This window comes from Tasmannia lanceolata, unplaced genomic scaffold (assembly GCF_043159265.1).
Source record: "Tasmannia lanceolata isolate RefF3 unplaced genomic scaffold, GAP_Taslan_0.1 ptg000025l, whole genome shotgun sequence".
Classification (NCBI taxonomy): Eukaryota; Viridiplantae; Streptophyta; class Magnoliopsida; order Canellales; family Winteraceae; genus Tasmannia; species Tasmannia lanceolata.
This window is the reverse complement of record NW_027518702.1, coordinates 2,213,377-2,226,182: the sequence shown is the minus strand read 5'-3', so window position 1 is coordinate 2,226,182 and position 12,806 is coordinate 2,213,377. Positions and strand designations below refer to the sequence as shown.

General features: G+C 38.8%; 1 protein-coding gene across 1 annotated transcript; it reads right to left on the bottom strand.

Moving 5' to 3' along the window:
* Positions 1 to 466: 466 nt before the first annotated feature.
* LOC143858282 (protein RICE SALT SENSITIVE 3-like) lies at positions 467 to 4,023 on the bottom strand. Its single transcript, XM_077368930.1, has 5 exons — positions 3,704 to 4,023; positions 3,552 to 3,602; positions 3,280 to 3,420; positions 3,027 to 3,132; positions 467 to 2,855 (listed from the first exon to the last, which is right to left on the bottom strand). The coding sequence occupies exons 1-5, from the start codon at positions 3,832 to 3,834 to the stop codon at positions 2,739 to 2,741; spliced, it is 546 nt and encodes a 181-aa protein (XP_077225045.1). The 5' UTR covers positions 3,835 to 4,023; the 3' UTR covers positions 467 to 2,738.
* Between the last annotated feature and the right edge of the window lie 8,783 nt (positions 4,024 to 12,806).

Genomic DNA, 12,806 nt, shown 5'->3' with positions numbered 1-12,806 from the left:
GCTAGTCAACATTTCTAGAACGATTTTTGTTTTGTTTTTTGAACTGGGTTTTTTCTTTGTTTTAAAAATCAAACGAATATATGCGACATGATTCAAGACCTTATAACATTAAAAAAAAACACGAATTTCTACATAATACCACAAACCCATTTCAGGATATTGTTTTTCTCTTCAGAAATCAGAACCCAATATCAGAATTTGGGGAAATACCAATGACTGAGAGAGATCAGACGGGTGAGACCTTATCAAGATCATTCCCCTCCGGTGCGTCATGAACGGTCGCCTTCGTGAGCATCAACGGTCGATCTTTCGCCTCTTCCTCATCTTCAAGATCTGTGGTGCTCAGATTAATGCAAGAACAACGCTCCAATGAAGCAAAGAACGCTGAGGCAACGCTCGATCCGACCCAATTCGCCATTCGATCGATCTTCTCACAAGATATGAAGCTGCAATTATCCATGTTAAGGATCGGAAAATGGGGAATTGGGTTGAGAAAAGGGGATTTAAAGGGGATTTGAAGGGGCTAGATGGGACAAAAGTGACGGTAAAAGGGGAAATGGAGATATGGAGCGTGAAGGCCGGTTTTGGTGGTTTTTACTTTTTAGCATGGGGGGCTCATTATTCTTGTCCAGTGCGTGGGAAGCATCGAAGGATATTTTGGTAAATTTGAAGCAATGGATTTTAGTCATTTGACCTGGATACTGATATTGGCATTAGCTTGTTTTAATAATTGCACAAAATCAGTTTGTCTTTTTATATTTTAACTTGTCACGGATACTGATATTGGCACTACCATGTTTTATTAAGTACACAAACTCTGTTTGTCTTTTTATTTTTATTTATTTTTACTTGGCCTCTTAGAGCATTTTGTTTGCTTGCCTTTTATCGCTTTGCGTAATAACGCCACACAGCTGTATAAATAATAAAAGACAAGATGAGTTATTGCAATTATCAAGACATCGTACTGCCAATTTCAGTAATAAAAGACAAGATGAGTTATTGCAATTATCAAGACATCGTACTGCCAATTTCAGTAGCTTTGGCCTTGTTTGTTTTTTGGTTTGAGACTTGATTTTGAGTCTAAAATTGATTATTGGAGTTAAATGTAAAGGAGGAGTCCGAGTCCAATAATTGAGATTGATTCGGCAATTAAATGTGTCTTCCAAAAATCAGCCTTTCAATTTTTGTGAAGGGCTGAGGGGGAGGGGAGAGTTGTGGTGCGTGGGAGGGGGGTGATTTTTGTGAAGGGCTGAGATAAAAAAACGGAGAGCGGGTGTGGGGTGGGGGTGTGTGCCCAAAAGCACAGTGGACCCACATTGTTTGGATGATCCAAAGCGTTCATTTGATAGACCCTGGCATAGATAGGGTGTGCCTAAAAATCCAGCTCCATAGGATAATCCTAACCCTTCAATCTGTTGGTGGACGGTCAACTGAGGGGGTCTACGTTATACAAATTGAAAGCTCAGGCGGTGTAGTTGGTGACTTTTAAAAGTCAGGAGTATAGTTGAAAATGTTAGAAAGTTGAGAAGGTATCTGTATTTTTCCCAAAAATAAAAGGTGGTAATAAATTAACCCTCTTCTATTAATTCACACCCTATTTTTCAAAATGGATTGTACAGCCCACACCATAGGATGATCCAAACCGTCAATTTGATGGGCCACAATTTCAAGTGGACGGTTTGGATCATCTTATGGTGTGGGCTGTACAGTCCATTTTGAAAAATATGAGGTGAATATTGTAATCAAGGTTGAAATTCGAAATTTTGGAATTTAGTGAGGACCGAAATCGAAACTTTCTGAAACTGAAATTTTTTATTCCTTTACCGAATTTCAGCTGAAATTACTGAAATTTCGGGCTTAAAAATGATATTTTATGCACCTTTACGGAATTTCAGCCAAAATTTCGGGATTTCGGCTAAAATTTTGGGGTTACCCTCGAAATTACCTTTGAAACCGAAATTTAAAACCTTGATTGAAATAGAAGGTGGTGAATTTATCACTGCCCAAAAAGAGGGAAAACACTTCGAAAACAGGATTCGGTGTTGAAAATAAAAATCGGATGAATGTGACCGAATGTGACCGTTGATTTGACCTTTCCAAGATTTTATTGCCCTCATGGGAATTTGAGCTCCCTTCTTTTGTACTTTAGTAGACGTGGCCCCAATGACTGATGCCCTTGTTTTTTCCAAAACGGATCCCAGTTTCCTAGCAGTGCTCCAAAAAAATGAACATGCTTTTTAGTGGGGACTTAATGTTATGGACAACTTTTTGTGACTGGCTTTTGCAAGTGAGAGCAGCCACACAGGTTGACTTTTTGGAAGGTTTTGTCTTATTCATTGAATTTTGCGAAAATGGCTTTCGGCGAAATCACCTAACAAAAAACAGTAGCTTGAAAGGTTGATTTTAAGCTACTCAATTAGTAGCAACTAGGGGTGGACATGGTTCGGTTCGGTTCGGTTTTGGGCTAAACCCAGAACCGAACCATATATGTATGGAACCGAACCGAACCAGAACCATATATAATCGGTTCGGTTCTGGGTTTACCCAACCTTCACCAATGGCCCTGTTTAGTGTTTATATATGAATAATGAATTACACTTGGTTATTCTGTTCAACATGGGACAAAGACAATGTGGGCTCCCTCGTGGTGATATAGAAGATCAACGGTCTTGATCTCACTTACTCTATACCTTGTGGTGATATAGAATAAGGCCATGTTTGGAAATCATAATTTATTTTTATCCATAAAATATTAGTTTATAATGTGGAGAGAGATGGGTTAGGAGGGTGGGAGGACTTGAGGTCCTCTTGACCTGAATACCAGAGGCAAACTGATCAATCCATTCAGGGAGGAGCTGCAATGACAGGGAGAAAAAAGGACTATCATTATCTTATCAATGAAAAGATGATATAGACTAAGTATCAAAACTTTTTCCTTTTCCATCCATGGTTTCTTAGAGACAGAGTGCTACAAACTCCTTTTGATTTTTCTAAAAGCAAATCCATAAGTTGGTTATTCTACATACAGCATCAAAAGAGCTCTGCCAGTAATTAGAGATGTTGGGTTCACATTCAGAAGGTTCCTTGAAAACCCATTTGTGACACTTATCAGAAGCAACCCTCCCCATCAACCTGTTCAATCAAACAATGGTAAGAAATACAAAACCATCATATAAAATCTCTTTTTTATTTATCATTCTCATTTAAAAAAACAACAAAAAAGTGCTTCTAAAATGGAACTTGGGAAAAAAAAGATTAGAAAAGAAAACACCTACGCACCCTTCTCCGTAATTATATAGCTGAATGGACATTTTGCTGAAGGCCTTTCTGAAGGCCTTTCTGACTGGATCCTCACCATCAATCTCTTCCAGGCACTCTGCTACCCTTGGACAGCAAAACCCATCTTCCCACATCAACATCCTACAAAACCCAAAACCCCAAACCCAAAAAAACAAAAACAAAACCTCATTAAAATCCCATATCTTTGTTTAATTCCAACAACCCTTTTCTTTACTTGAAACTTCAATTTTTCAAGATAAGATCATACTCACAAGCTTCCATTGTCATCACCAACCTTGCAGCCATTTCCACCTCTAGACCTCCTAAAAAATAAAAAACATGAGCAGAAAGTTAGACAAATTAGTGCATATTTACCCTTATCTACACCAAAAAAGAAAATAAAAAGAGATTGGAAGGGAATTACGGGCGAGGTCTAATAGTCCAGAAGACAGAGTAAGTCCAGTCTGAATTGAGACATACATTCCTTAAGGCCTCATGAAGGGCTATCATCCCAACAGCTTCTTTGTTCTTATCCAATGCTCCAGAGCCCACCATTTCTCTCCCCTTTTCTCCCTCTCTCTCTCTCTCTCTCTCTCTCTCTCTCTCTCTCTCTCTATGTATATCTCTATACTCTTCTACACAAAACCGACCACTCTCATTACCAACAAAAGCTACTCAAGGTAATAAGGACAGTGGGGAAGAGAGGGTGTGTTTGTGTTTGTAATAAAACACAGAAAGTGATAAAAAAAATGTGGGGACAGCTTTCATTTGATCTTCTTTGTTGCAGAGAGAGAGAGAGAGAGAGAGAGAGAGAGAGAGAGAGGGAGAGTTCACTATGAAATATCCAAAGCAAAAATCACATTAAACCAATTCCTCAACTTGCATATAAAAGTCAAGTTCCACAAGAACCTATCTTTAAGGGAAATAATCAGGCACATATTTGGGATAGAGTTAACTTATAGCAAAAGCATAGCCTTTGGCCCTTGGGTTAGTCCCAAGCTATAGAGTTCAAAACTTCAAATAATAGTTCAAACCACAAAAGGATGTAACATAACATAACATCCAAGCATCCCAACCCATAAAACATCCAAATAGAAAGGAAAAGTAAATAAAAAGGAATACCATCAAATGATTCAAATCCTCCATTCCAATGTCCAAGTTCACGTTTCTTTGCATCATCCTCTTCAACATGAGTGAAGTGACAGTTGGACTTTCAAGGTCAATCAAGAGAAGTAACAACTGCAAAAGTATACAACAATTAATGTGGGCATACAAGTTACAATAATTAATTATAACAAAAGAATTAAGACAACAATAAAAAAACAAATAAAATGTTACCTGATTCAAATTCTTCAAGTTCATCTAGCTTTTCTTCTACTTCAATAGGGAGTGGCGAAGCCCGTAACCAATCTTGTCCACAAATCAAGCACTCTACTAATTTAGGGGTTAGAGAACTACGAAACTGATCAAGAATACGACCCCCGGTGCTAAAAGCGGACTCTGAGGCAACAGTAGAGACGGGAATAGCTAGAACATCTCTTGCTATTTTGGAAAGAATTTTGTATCTAGAACTATTCACTTTCCACCAACCCAATATTTCAAATTTTGGGTCTTGCTTTTCACATCCTTCTTCTAAGTACTTATCCACCTCAGACTTAGTATCCACGCTCTCCTCTTCTTCTAAAAATGCAACAAAGTCCGAATCAACAAGATCTATAGTTTGCTTACAAGTGTCTAGGTTTTGCTTGTCAACCTCCATCTCATCTAAGTTTTGAACTTTATTGGGAGGCGATGTGGAAAGAGATTGGTAATGCACAAAAAGACGATGAAATACTCCATATACTCTATTAGTGAGTGCACTAACCTTTTCCAAAGCACAGAGTTTAGAGTAACAAAATTTAATATACTTCAACTTAAAGGGAGGACAAAGGATTGGCTCTGAGGGCTGGGCACGGGGGTCCCAGTCCCGAACCTGTTGGCTGTCGATGGACTGCTCGAGCTGCACCCGCGGCGAGAGCGGGTCGTCGCGTGTCGGCCGGGGGATAGATTGGGAACGGCTCTTTCTAAGGCCTTCTTCGGGCATTGAACAGTCAACTCAGAACTGGTACGGACAAGGAGAATCCGACTGTTTAATTAAAACAAAGCATTGCGATGGTCCCTACGGATGCTCACGCAATGTGATTTCTGCCCAGTGCTCTGAATGTCAAAGTGAAGAAATTCAACCAAGCGCGGGTAAACGGCAGGAGTAACTATGACTCTCTTAAGGTAGCCAAATGCCTCGTCATCTAATTAGTGACGCGCATGAATGGATTAACGAGATTCCCACTGTCCCTGTCTACTATCCAGCGAAACCACATCCAAGGGAACGGGCTTGGCAGAATCAGCGGGGAAAGACGGCAAGTAATAACATCATATTAATTTTATCAATGTTCCCCCAATACTTGTCAAAATTTTCCTTCATTTTCAACGCCATAATGCTCAAATAAACATCTTCACTTTTTGACGACTCATCCAAAAGACGTTCAATCTTGAAAACTTCATGAAAATACGAGTTAGAGGTAACATATAAAGATCTGGATAACCGTAGAGTAGCCTCATAGAAAGATTTTAAAAATTGAGTCAATACTCGAGCATTATCCCAATCATCATCATTAGGGCACCCATCTTTCAACTCTGCCATAAAAAGTACATCTTCCTCTCCAAACTGTTCAAAAGCTTTTCGAAATTTGAATGCAATTTCCAACATAAGATAAGTAGAGTTCCATCTAGTTGGAACATCTAGGCAAAGTAAACTCTTACATGTAATTCTCTCTTTCTCCACACAAAACTTAAATCTTTGTGCTCTTGATGGAGAACTCCTAATGTACCTCACAACCCCACGAATTCGAGAAATCGAATCGATGACTTCACTTATCCCGTCTTTGACAATCAAATTTAATATATGCGCACAATACCTCATATGAAAAAACTCCCCATCTAAAATGAAACCGTTCCTATTAGAATTTTTTTTCTTCAAGTATCCAACAACAGTATCGTTTGAACTTGCATTATCTACTGTAATTGTGCACACCTTTTCTATACCCCATTCTATCATGCATGACTCGACGGCTTGTCCAATTGCCTCACCCTTATGACTAGAAATCACACAAAAGTTTATTATTCTTTTATGTAATTTCCAATCATGATCAATAAAGTGAGCTGTAAGGCACATATAAGAAAGGTTTTGTAAAGATGTCCATGCATCTGTTGTTAGGGAAATTCTTTGGTCTGTTTTATGCAACAAATCCTTTAATTTTTTTTTCTCAATTGCATACATTGCCAAACAATCCCTAGCCACTGTAAGCCGCACAATCAACTTAAATCTAGGTTGCATGACACTACAAAAATGTCGAAAACCCTCTCGTTCTACAAACTTGAAAGGCAATTCATCGATGATAATCATCCTATTAAGCGCTTCCATACACAGCTCTTGGTCAAATTTCCATGCCACAAGACTACTATTCGCTTCTTGTGACAATGATTGATATGAAGAAATGAGTGTTTGCCTCGTGTCTTGAAAATTGGGATACTTAGTGCAATTTTTAATATGCTTCCATAACGTACTAGTATCATAAGAACTGCTATAAGTATAAGAATTTTGGCAATAATTGCATGTTGGCTTTTCAAGTTTTCCCCCTTTCGGATTTTTAAGTCTAGCAAAATGCTCCCACACTCCAGATGTAAAAGACCTTTTCTTAGTTTGGTATACCTTTGCTTTACTTTGAGACGTGCCTTCCTCAATAGGACTTAAACCTCTAACAGGATCATCATTAGGAATGTTGGTGTCTCCCGTGCTCGACATCTAACAAGATAAACAAGATATGGAATATGGATGGTTAGATGCCTAGATGGTGTGACAAGAAATTCTAAGACAAGCTGCATCAATAAAATGAATTGAACTCAGACAATAATATGAATATGAATTGAACTCAAATTCTAATAGTAATAAATCTTGAGAGATGCATCAAAGTAGCATGTAAGAATATGATTTGAACTCAGACAAGCTGCCAACAAGAATATCTAAATGCCTCAAGAAAATATGCAATGTGGTTTCAGAAGAAAATACCCTAATTAATTATGCCCTTTCACAAAATATAAGAATTCTAAGAAAATAAAGTTATCTAAAATTAATGTTGCAAAGGACAAAATCACAAACCCTATTCTTTAAGTTTAAACCCTAATCTTTAAGTTTAAACCCTAACAAAGCTAAATGGATCAAAATTTGTAACAAAGAAAAACTACTCAACAGAGTCAAAAATACTAATCTAAGTATCTAACACTCTCAAGTGGCTGAAAAATATGGACAAAGGAAACTCAAATTTCGAATTGAGTTTTACTTTTCCCAGTTTTTTTGGCCACTTTTCACCCTCTCCAGTCTCCACACCCATGCTGTCTCAGTCCTTTCCCTCTCTCACCCTCCTTGCCTTTCCCAGCACCTGACAGACTCATATTTTATATAAAAAAAAAATTCATGGCAGCCAAACATAGCCTAATTGAAAAAAAAAAACTTATATGGAAAAGGGATGGAATGCTGGAAAATGGCGTGCAAAAAAGTTTCTATGATGCCACACACACACCTACAGCACACAATATTCAACTTTTCTAACCTTATTTGTAAATTGACTTGCTCTCTGTTTCTAACCTTTGGAGTTCCAAACAGAATATGGGATGGGAGGGAAACCGTCAACGAGAGGAGATGTTTACAGTTATGGGGTCATGCTGTTGGAGCTTTTCACCGGGAAAAGCCCAACAGACAATTTTTTCGTTGGAGATCTAAGCTTATACAGATGGGTTTATTCGGCTTTCTCTAATAACATTCTCGATGTACTGGACCCAGAACTTTTGCCCATTGATGATTTCATGTACAAAGGCCAACCCGGGTAGTAACAGATACCCCTCTTTCTAAAACCAATCTGCAAAACAGAAACCCCCCAAAAAAATTCCTAAAATCTATAAATCTGTACAAAAAAAAAAAATCAAGGCCATGAGAAATAAAAACCCAACAATGTGAGAGAGAGAGAGAGAGAGAGAGAGAGAGAGAGAGAGAGGAATGGAGGGAAAATGAAACCCGAAATAGGGTTTTCCCCAAAAAACATAAATAAAAAAAACATGAAATGGGGGAAGGGTCTTTGGTTAGAGAAAATGGAAGAGAGAGAGAGGGAGCGAGGGAGAAATTAATATGATGATCTATAAAATCTACAGAATCCACTTCAAGAAATCAAATTCAAAAGCAATTTGAAGTAGAAATACAGGTAGAAAAGAAAAGCAAATGATTCATGAGATTTAGTTTGTGTCACATCTCTTCATTAAATTGGAGAAAATTGATGAAATTAAACTCACTCTGAGGCTGAGATCTGGAAAAAAAATGACTCGAAGCTCGATCAGAGAAATCCGGCTGCCGATTCGTTTTTTAGGAGGTCAGAGATCTAAAATCAACGGCTTCAAATCGACATGAAGAAGGATCAAAGGTCCAGTTTATAGGAGTTCTGAAAAGCCAAAAACCCCTCTTCTCTCTCGCTCTTTCCTTTCTTTCTTCGAATCTTCTTTAACTCGCAAAGAGACTGAAGAGAGAAAAAGGGTTAGAAAAAAGAAGAAAATAGAGAGATAGAGGGATAAAACCCGAGAGAGAGAGAGAGAGAGAGAGAGAGAGAGAGAGAGAAGATGGAGAGGAGAATCATACCTTGCGGGCTTGGGGTTTGCAGAGAGCGTCGGAGCGAGAGAGTCGGAGAGAAGGAGCGGCGAGAGACGGCGAGAGACCGAGAGAGACTGAGAGAAGGAGGGAGCGACGGGAGTGGAGAAAAGAAAACTAGGGTTTCTGTTGTGTTTTGATTTGTGAATATTTTGGTTTTTTAACTTTTTAGTTTTAAGTTAAAACTTATAAGTTATAGGGGGTGAATTAAAATGGGCGTGGGGTGATTTTATCAAATGAGGAGTGGCACTTAAGGACTTAAGGTGAGGGTCGGTTCGCGGTTCAGGAATCCCAAACCCAGAACCGAACCAAATTTGCACCGGTTCCCAGAGTTCTGAACCGGAACCGAACCATATACATATGGAACTGAACCGAACCGAACCATATGTGCCGGTTCGGTTCGGTTCCTCGGTTCGAACCGGAACCATGTCCACCCCTAGTAGCAACAAGGGAGTGTTCGGTAAGGCTTCCCATTCTCTCCCGAGAATTCGAGAGGAAACGGGATAATGAGAATTTTCAGAAGCAAATTTTAGTTGCTTGGAAAAATCTTGTCATTCCGTATAACCTATATCAGATATACATCGGAACCTAAAGAAACGGGCCTAGTGGGTTGGTTTACCGAACATAATGAACCGAGATATTTGGGATTTCTCATCCAGCGCACCCTAAAACATACGTGGAGAATGGTTGCCAAACGCACCCGAAGTTGAAACAACTTCCTAGGGCTGCAACTTGGACCTGACCTGAAAGTAACATAGGTCGGGTTTAGAAATCATGGATCTTGCTTAGGGACGAGTTTTAAATTAGAAAACCTGACTCAATCTTGGGTAGGGCCACCAGGTTTAAAGAAAAAAAAAACTTGAAACCCGACCCGATTCATATGGGTGTGTGACTTTCTTAAATATCTCTTCATTAACACAGTAAATTATTTTCCAATATATTTAATGGCGTCCTATATCTGACTGCACAAACTAGATTCGCAGAACCTGTAATCTTGCGCTCACAGAAAAAGCGTCAGCGGGCCCAGAGTTGTGGCTCCGGACGACCACTTCGACACTCAAGTCAGAGACGGGCAATCACAGACATTGACGGGAAATGGGAGAGGGCTAAGTCAAGTTACCAGACCAAAATGGAAGAGAGGGAGAGTTGGATTTCTTTGCTTGAGGGTGGGAGAATAAAATCGTGGGGACATCAATCAGACCCTAGATTTAACCCACGTGGAGCTTGATGCTAGCGAATAAACACGTGGAGATGTGATTTCCGATGATTCTGGGCGAAGATCGTGGATGGTGATTTAGGCGGGATGTTTTGAATAAAAAAACTGCGCCTTACGTGTAACGGCCGTCCGGATTTCCCGTTTGGGGTGTGATCCCCGCGATTGTGTTTGATTTCCTTGGTGGTTCGGTACCGCTCAAGGGTGAAGTATCAAGGATGTTCGATTAATGTTTGTTACCGAGTGTTGCTGAGGGGACTGCGTCGATCCAGCAGAATAGTGGAGAAGGGGCTTGAAGTTCGGTGCCGGATATTCCGATTTTATCCCTAACAATATTAATGCAAATGTCTTCATTGAGGCGATCATGTCTATTATGTGAAAATATAGTGTCCTTAAATTTATATACTTGATGACATAAATTTAGAGATTTTTGGTTTTTAAGATTTGTTTTCTTCTATGCAATCTTTAAAATTTGTCACTATCAAATCTGACCTGACCCGACCCAACCCAATTTGAGAAACTATCTTGGGTAGGGTCGGGTTTATGAATATCGAGTTTTCCTGTAAAAAATTAGACCCGACCCGACACGAGATAATTCTCATGTAGGGTAGGGTTTTGGGAAACCCGACCCGGCCGACCTAAGTTTCACCCCTACAACTTCCCAAGAATCAATTTTGTACTCATTATTAACTCTCAAAATCCAAAATAAAGACACTCTTAATTTAGATTATCTTAACCTTTACTATTATATAGAGAAAAGCTAAAACTAAAGAGCACCCTTGCAAAAACCAGCTGCAAGGGTAGCCCCATTGGATTCACGTCATCAAAGTGCATTTATAATGGTACTGAAAAATGCAAAAATAATGGAATAATAATTCACTTTGATGACGTTGGATCCAATTGGGGTGACCTTGTGGCTGGTTTTGGCAGGGCGCCCTTCAGTTGAGCATTCATCTATTATCTAATATTATTATTGGATAAAGGTTTATGAGCTATAGCTCATATAGCTTACCTGAGCTATACACTCTAAATAGGGTGGTGCATATGTTGTTTGGGTTATGTTACATATTGATTCTATAGGACCTAACATAGATAGGGTGTGCCTAAGAAATCATCTCCATAGGATCATAGTAAGTGTTGATTTGTGGAAGTTTAAAATGGACGTCTAGAAAGTGGGTCTATTTTGTGCTTCTACAGAATGAATGGCAAGGATGATTGTATGGAGATAGTTTGTTAGGAACACCCTATCTATGTCAGGTTCTATATAATGAATGGGTTGGATGAGTCAAACAACATGGGAGATGGTGTATTTATAATGGGTAGCTCAGAAACCTTGCCCCCTATTATTATATGCTATTATATTATGAGGAATGATAAAGTAAAGCGCACCGCACTTTTTTTACAAGGAATTTATCTTGAAACTCGTGCCCAGCTGAAATTTTATTGAAAGAATAAAAGAAGGGGCAATGATAAATTCATACCCCATGCAGTACACATGTGCCCCACTTATAGCGTGATTTGCCGTCAAAAAACGTTAAAAGTCGAGCAATGTTCACGTCAAATCACGCTATAAGGGGGCGCATGCGTACTGCAGGGGGTGCGAATTTAAACCAAAATGAAAGAAGCTTTGCTCCTTTAGATAAAAAATGAATCTTAGTTATTGGTAATCGTTATTGAATCATGGGGTTTATCCGTGGTAATTTTGATTTGAGTCGAATTCATAATTGTTCGAATTGTGTAATCCCCAATTACTGACATTGGCAACCGACCCAAAGCAATTTGATTATCATTCAATTCGTGACGATCATAAGTGGAAAGTTCAAATTCTTCAGTCATTGATAAACAGTTTGTTGGACAATTAGTCCAAATAATCCCGTACCATGACGTATTTGAGATAGTAGTAATTAGTGACAAAAGAATACTTGTACAAACCTGTGAAGTGATCCCATCTCCAACGGTTCAAAGATAGAAAGAATTTTAATATTCTAAACCATTCATGAACATCACAGTAAATATGATTATGACATTTACAGCTCCCACATAAATAAGGAGCTATGCATCAACTACTAAATAGGAGTTAGATGGAATATGGAATAACGATATACAAACAAGAACCAATCCCAATGAAAGGGCAGAAGAAATTGGATGGGTAAGTAATACTACTCCTACAAAACAAGTGGAAAACTACTTAAAATGAATACCAGAGATGTCGTAGAAATACTAACGAAAATTAAGCAGAGAGTAGCTTCCTCGCACCATCCGATCCAAGATCTGTGCACAAAAATTCCATCCCCACTGTGAGCATGCCTTTTTTAAAAACATTTTGTTGTTTTGCCCATTTAAAAAAGAGTTGTAAGAATGCCCTCACTCCTAGACTCATTTACAGTATTATGCCATCCTCCCTTTAAGTGTGAGAACACCCTTGAGTCTCTTTAAATTTACAAGGATCAATTACCAATGGGGGACAAAATTTAGGTGGAATTATCAACAGGACCCATGATTTTCAGAAATTATCAACGAGGGACAAAAGAGGTCTTGTCATTAAAAGCTGGAAGAAAATGCCCTTTTCTTAAGCAACACGTTTTG

Excerpts from the sequence above, each read along its gene's own strand:
- LOC143858282 (XM_077368930.1), bottom strand. The coding sequence starts at position 3,834 with ATGGTGGGCTCTGGAGCATTGGATAAGAACAAAGAAGCTGTTGGGATG. Across the intron at positions 3,603-3,703 it reads TGGACTATTAGACCTCGCCC|GAGGTCTAGAGGTGGAAATG; the intron begins GTAATTCCCTTC and ends TTTATTTTTTAG. Across the intron at positions 2,856-3,026 it reads GGCAGAGCTCTTTTGATGCT|CTCCTCCCTGAATGGATTGA; the intron begins GTATGTAGAATA and ends CTGTCATTGCAG.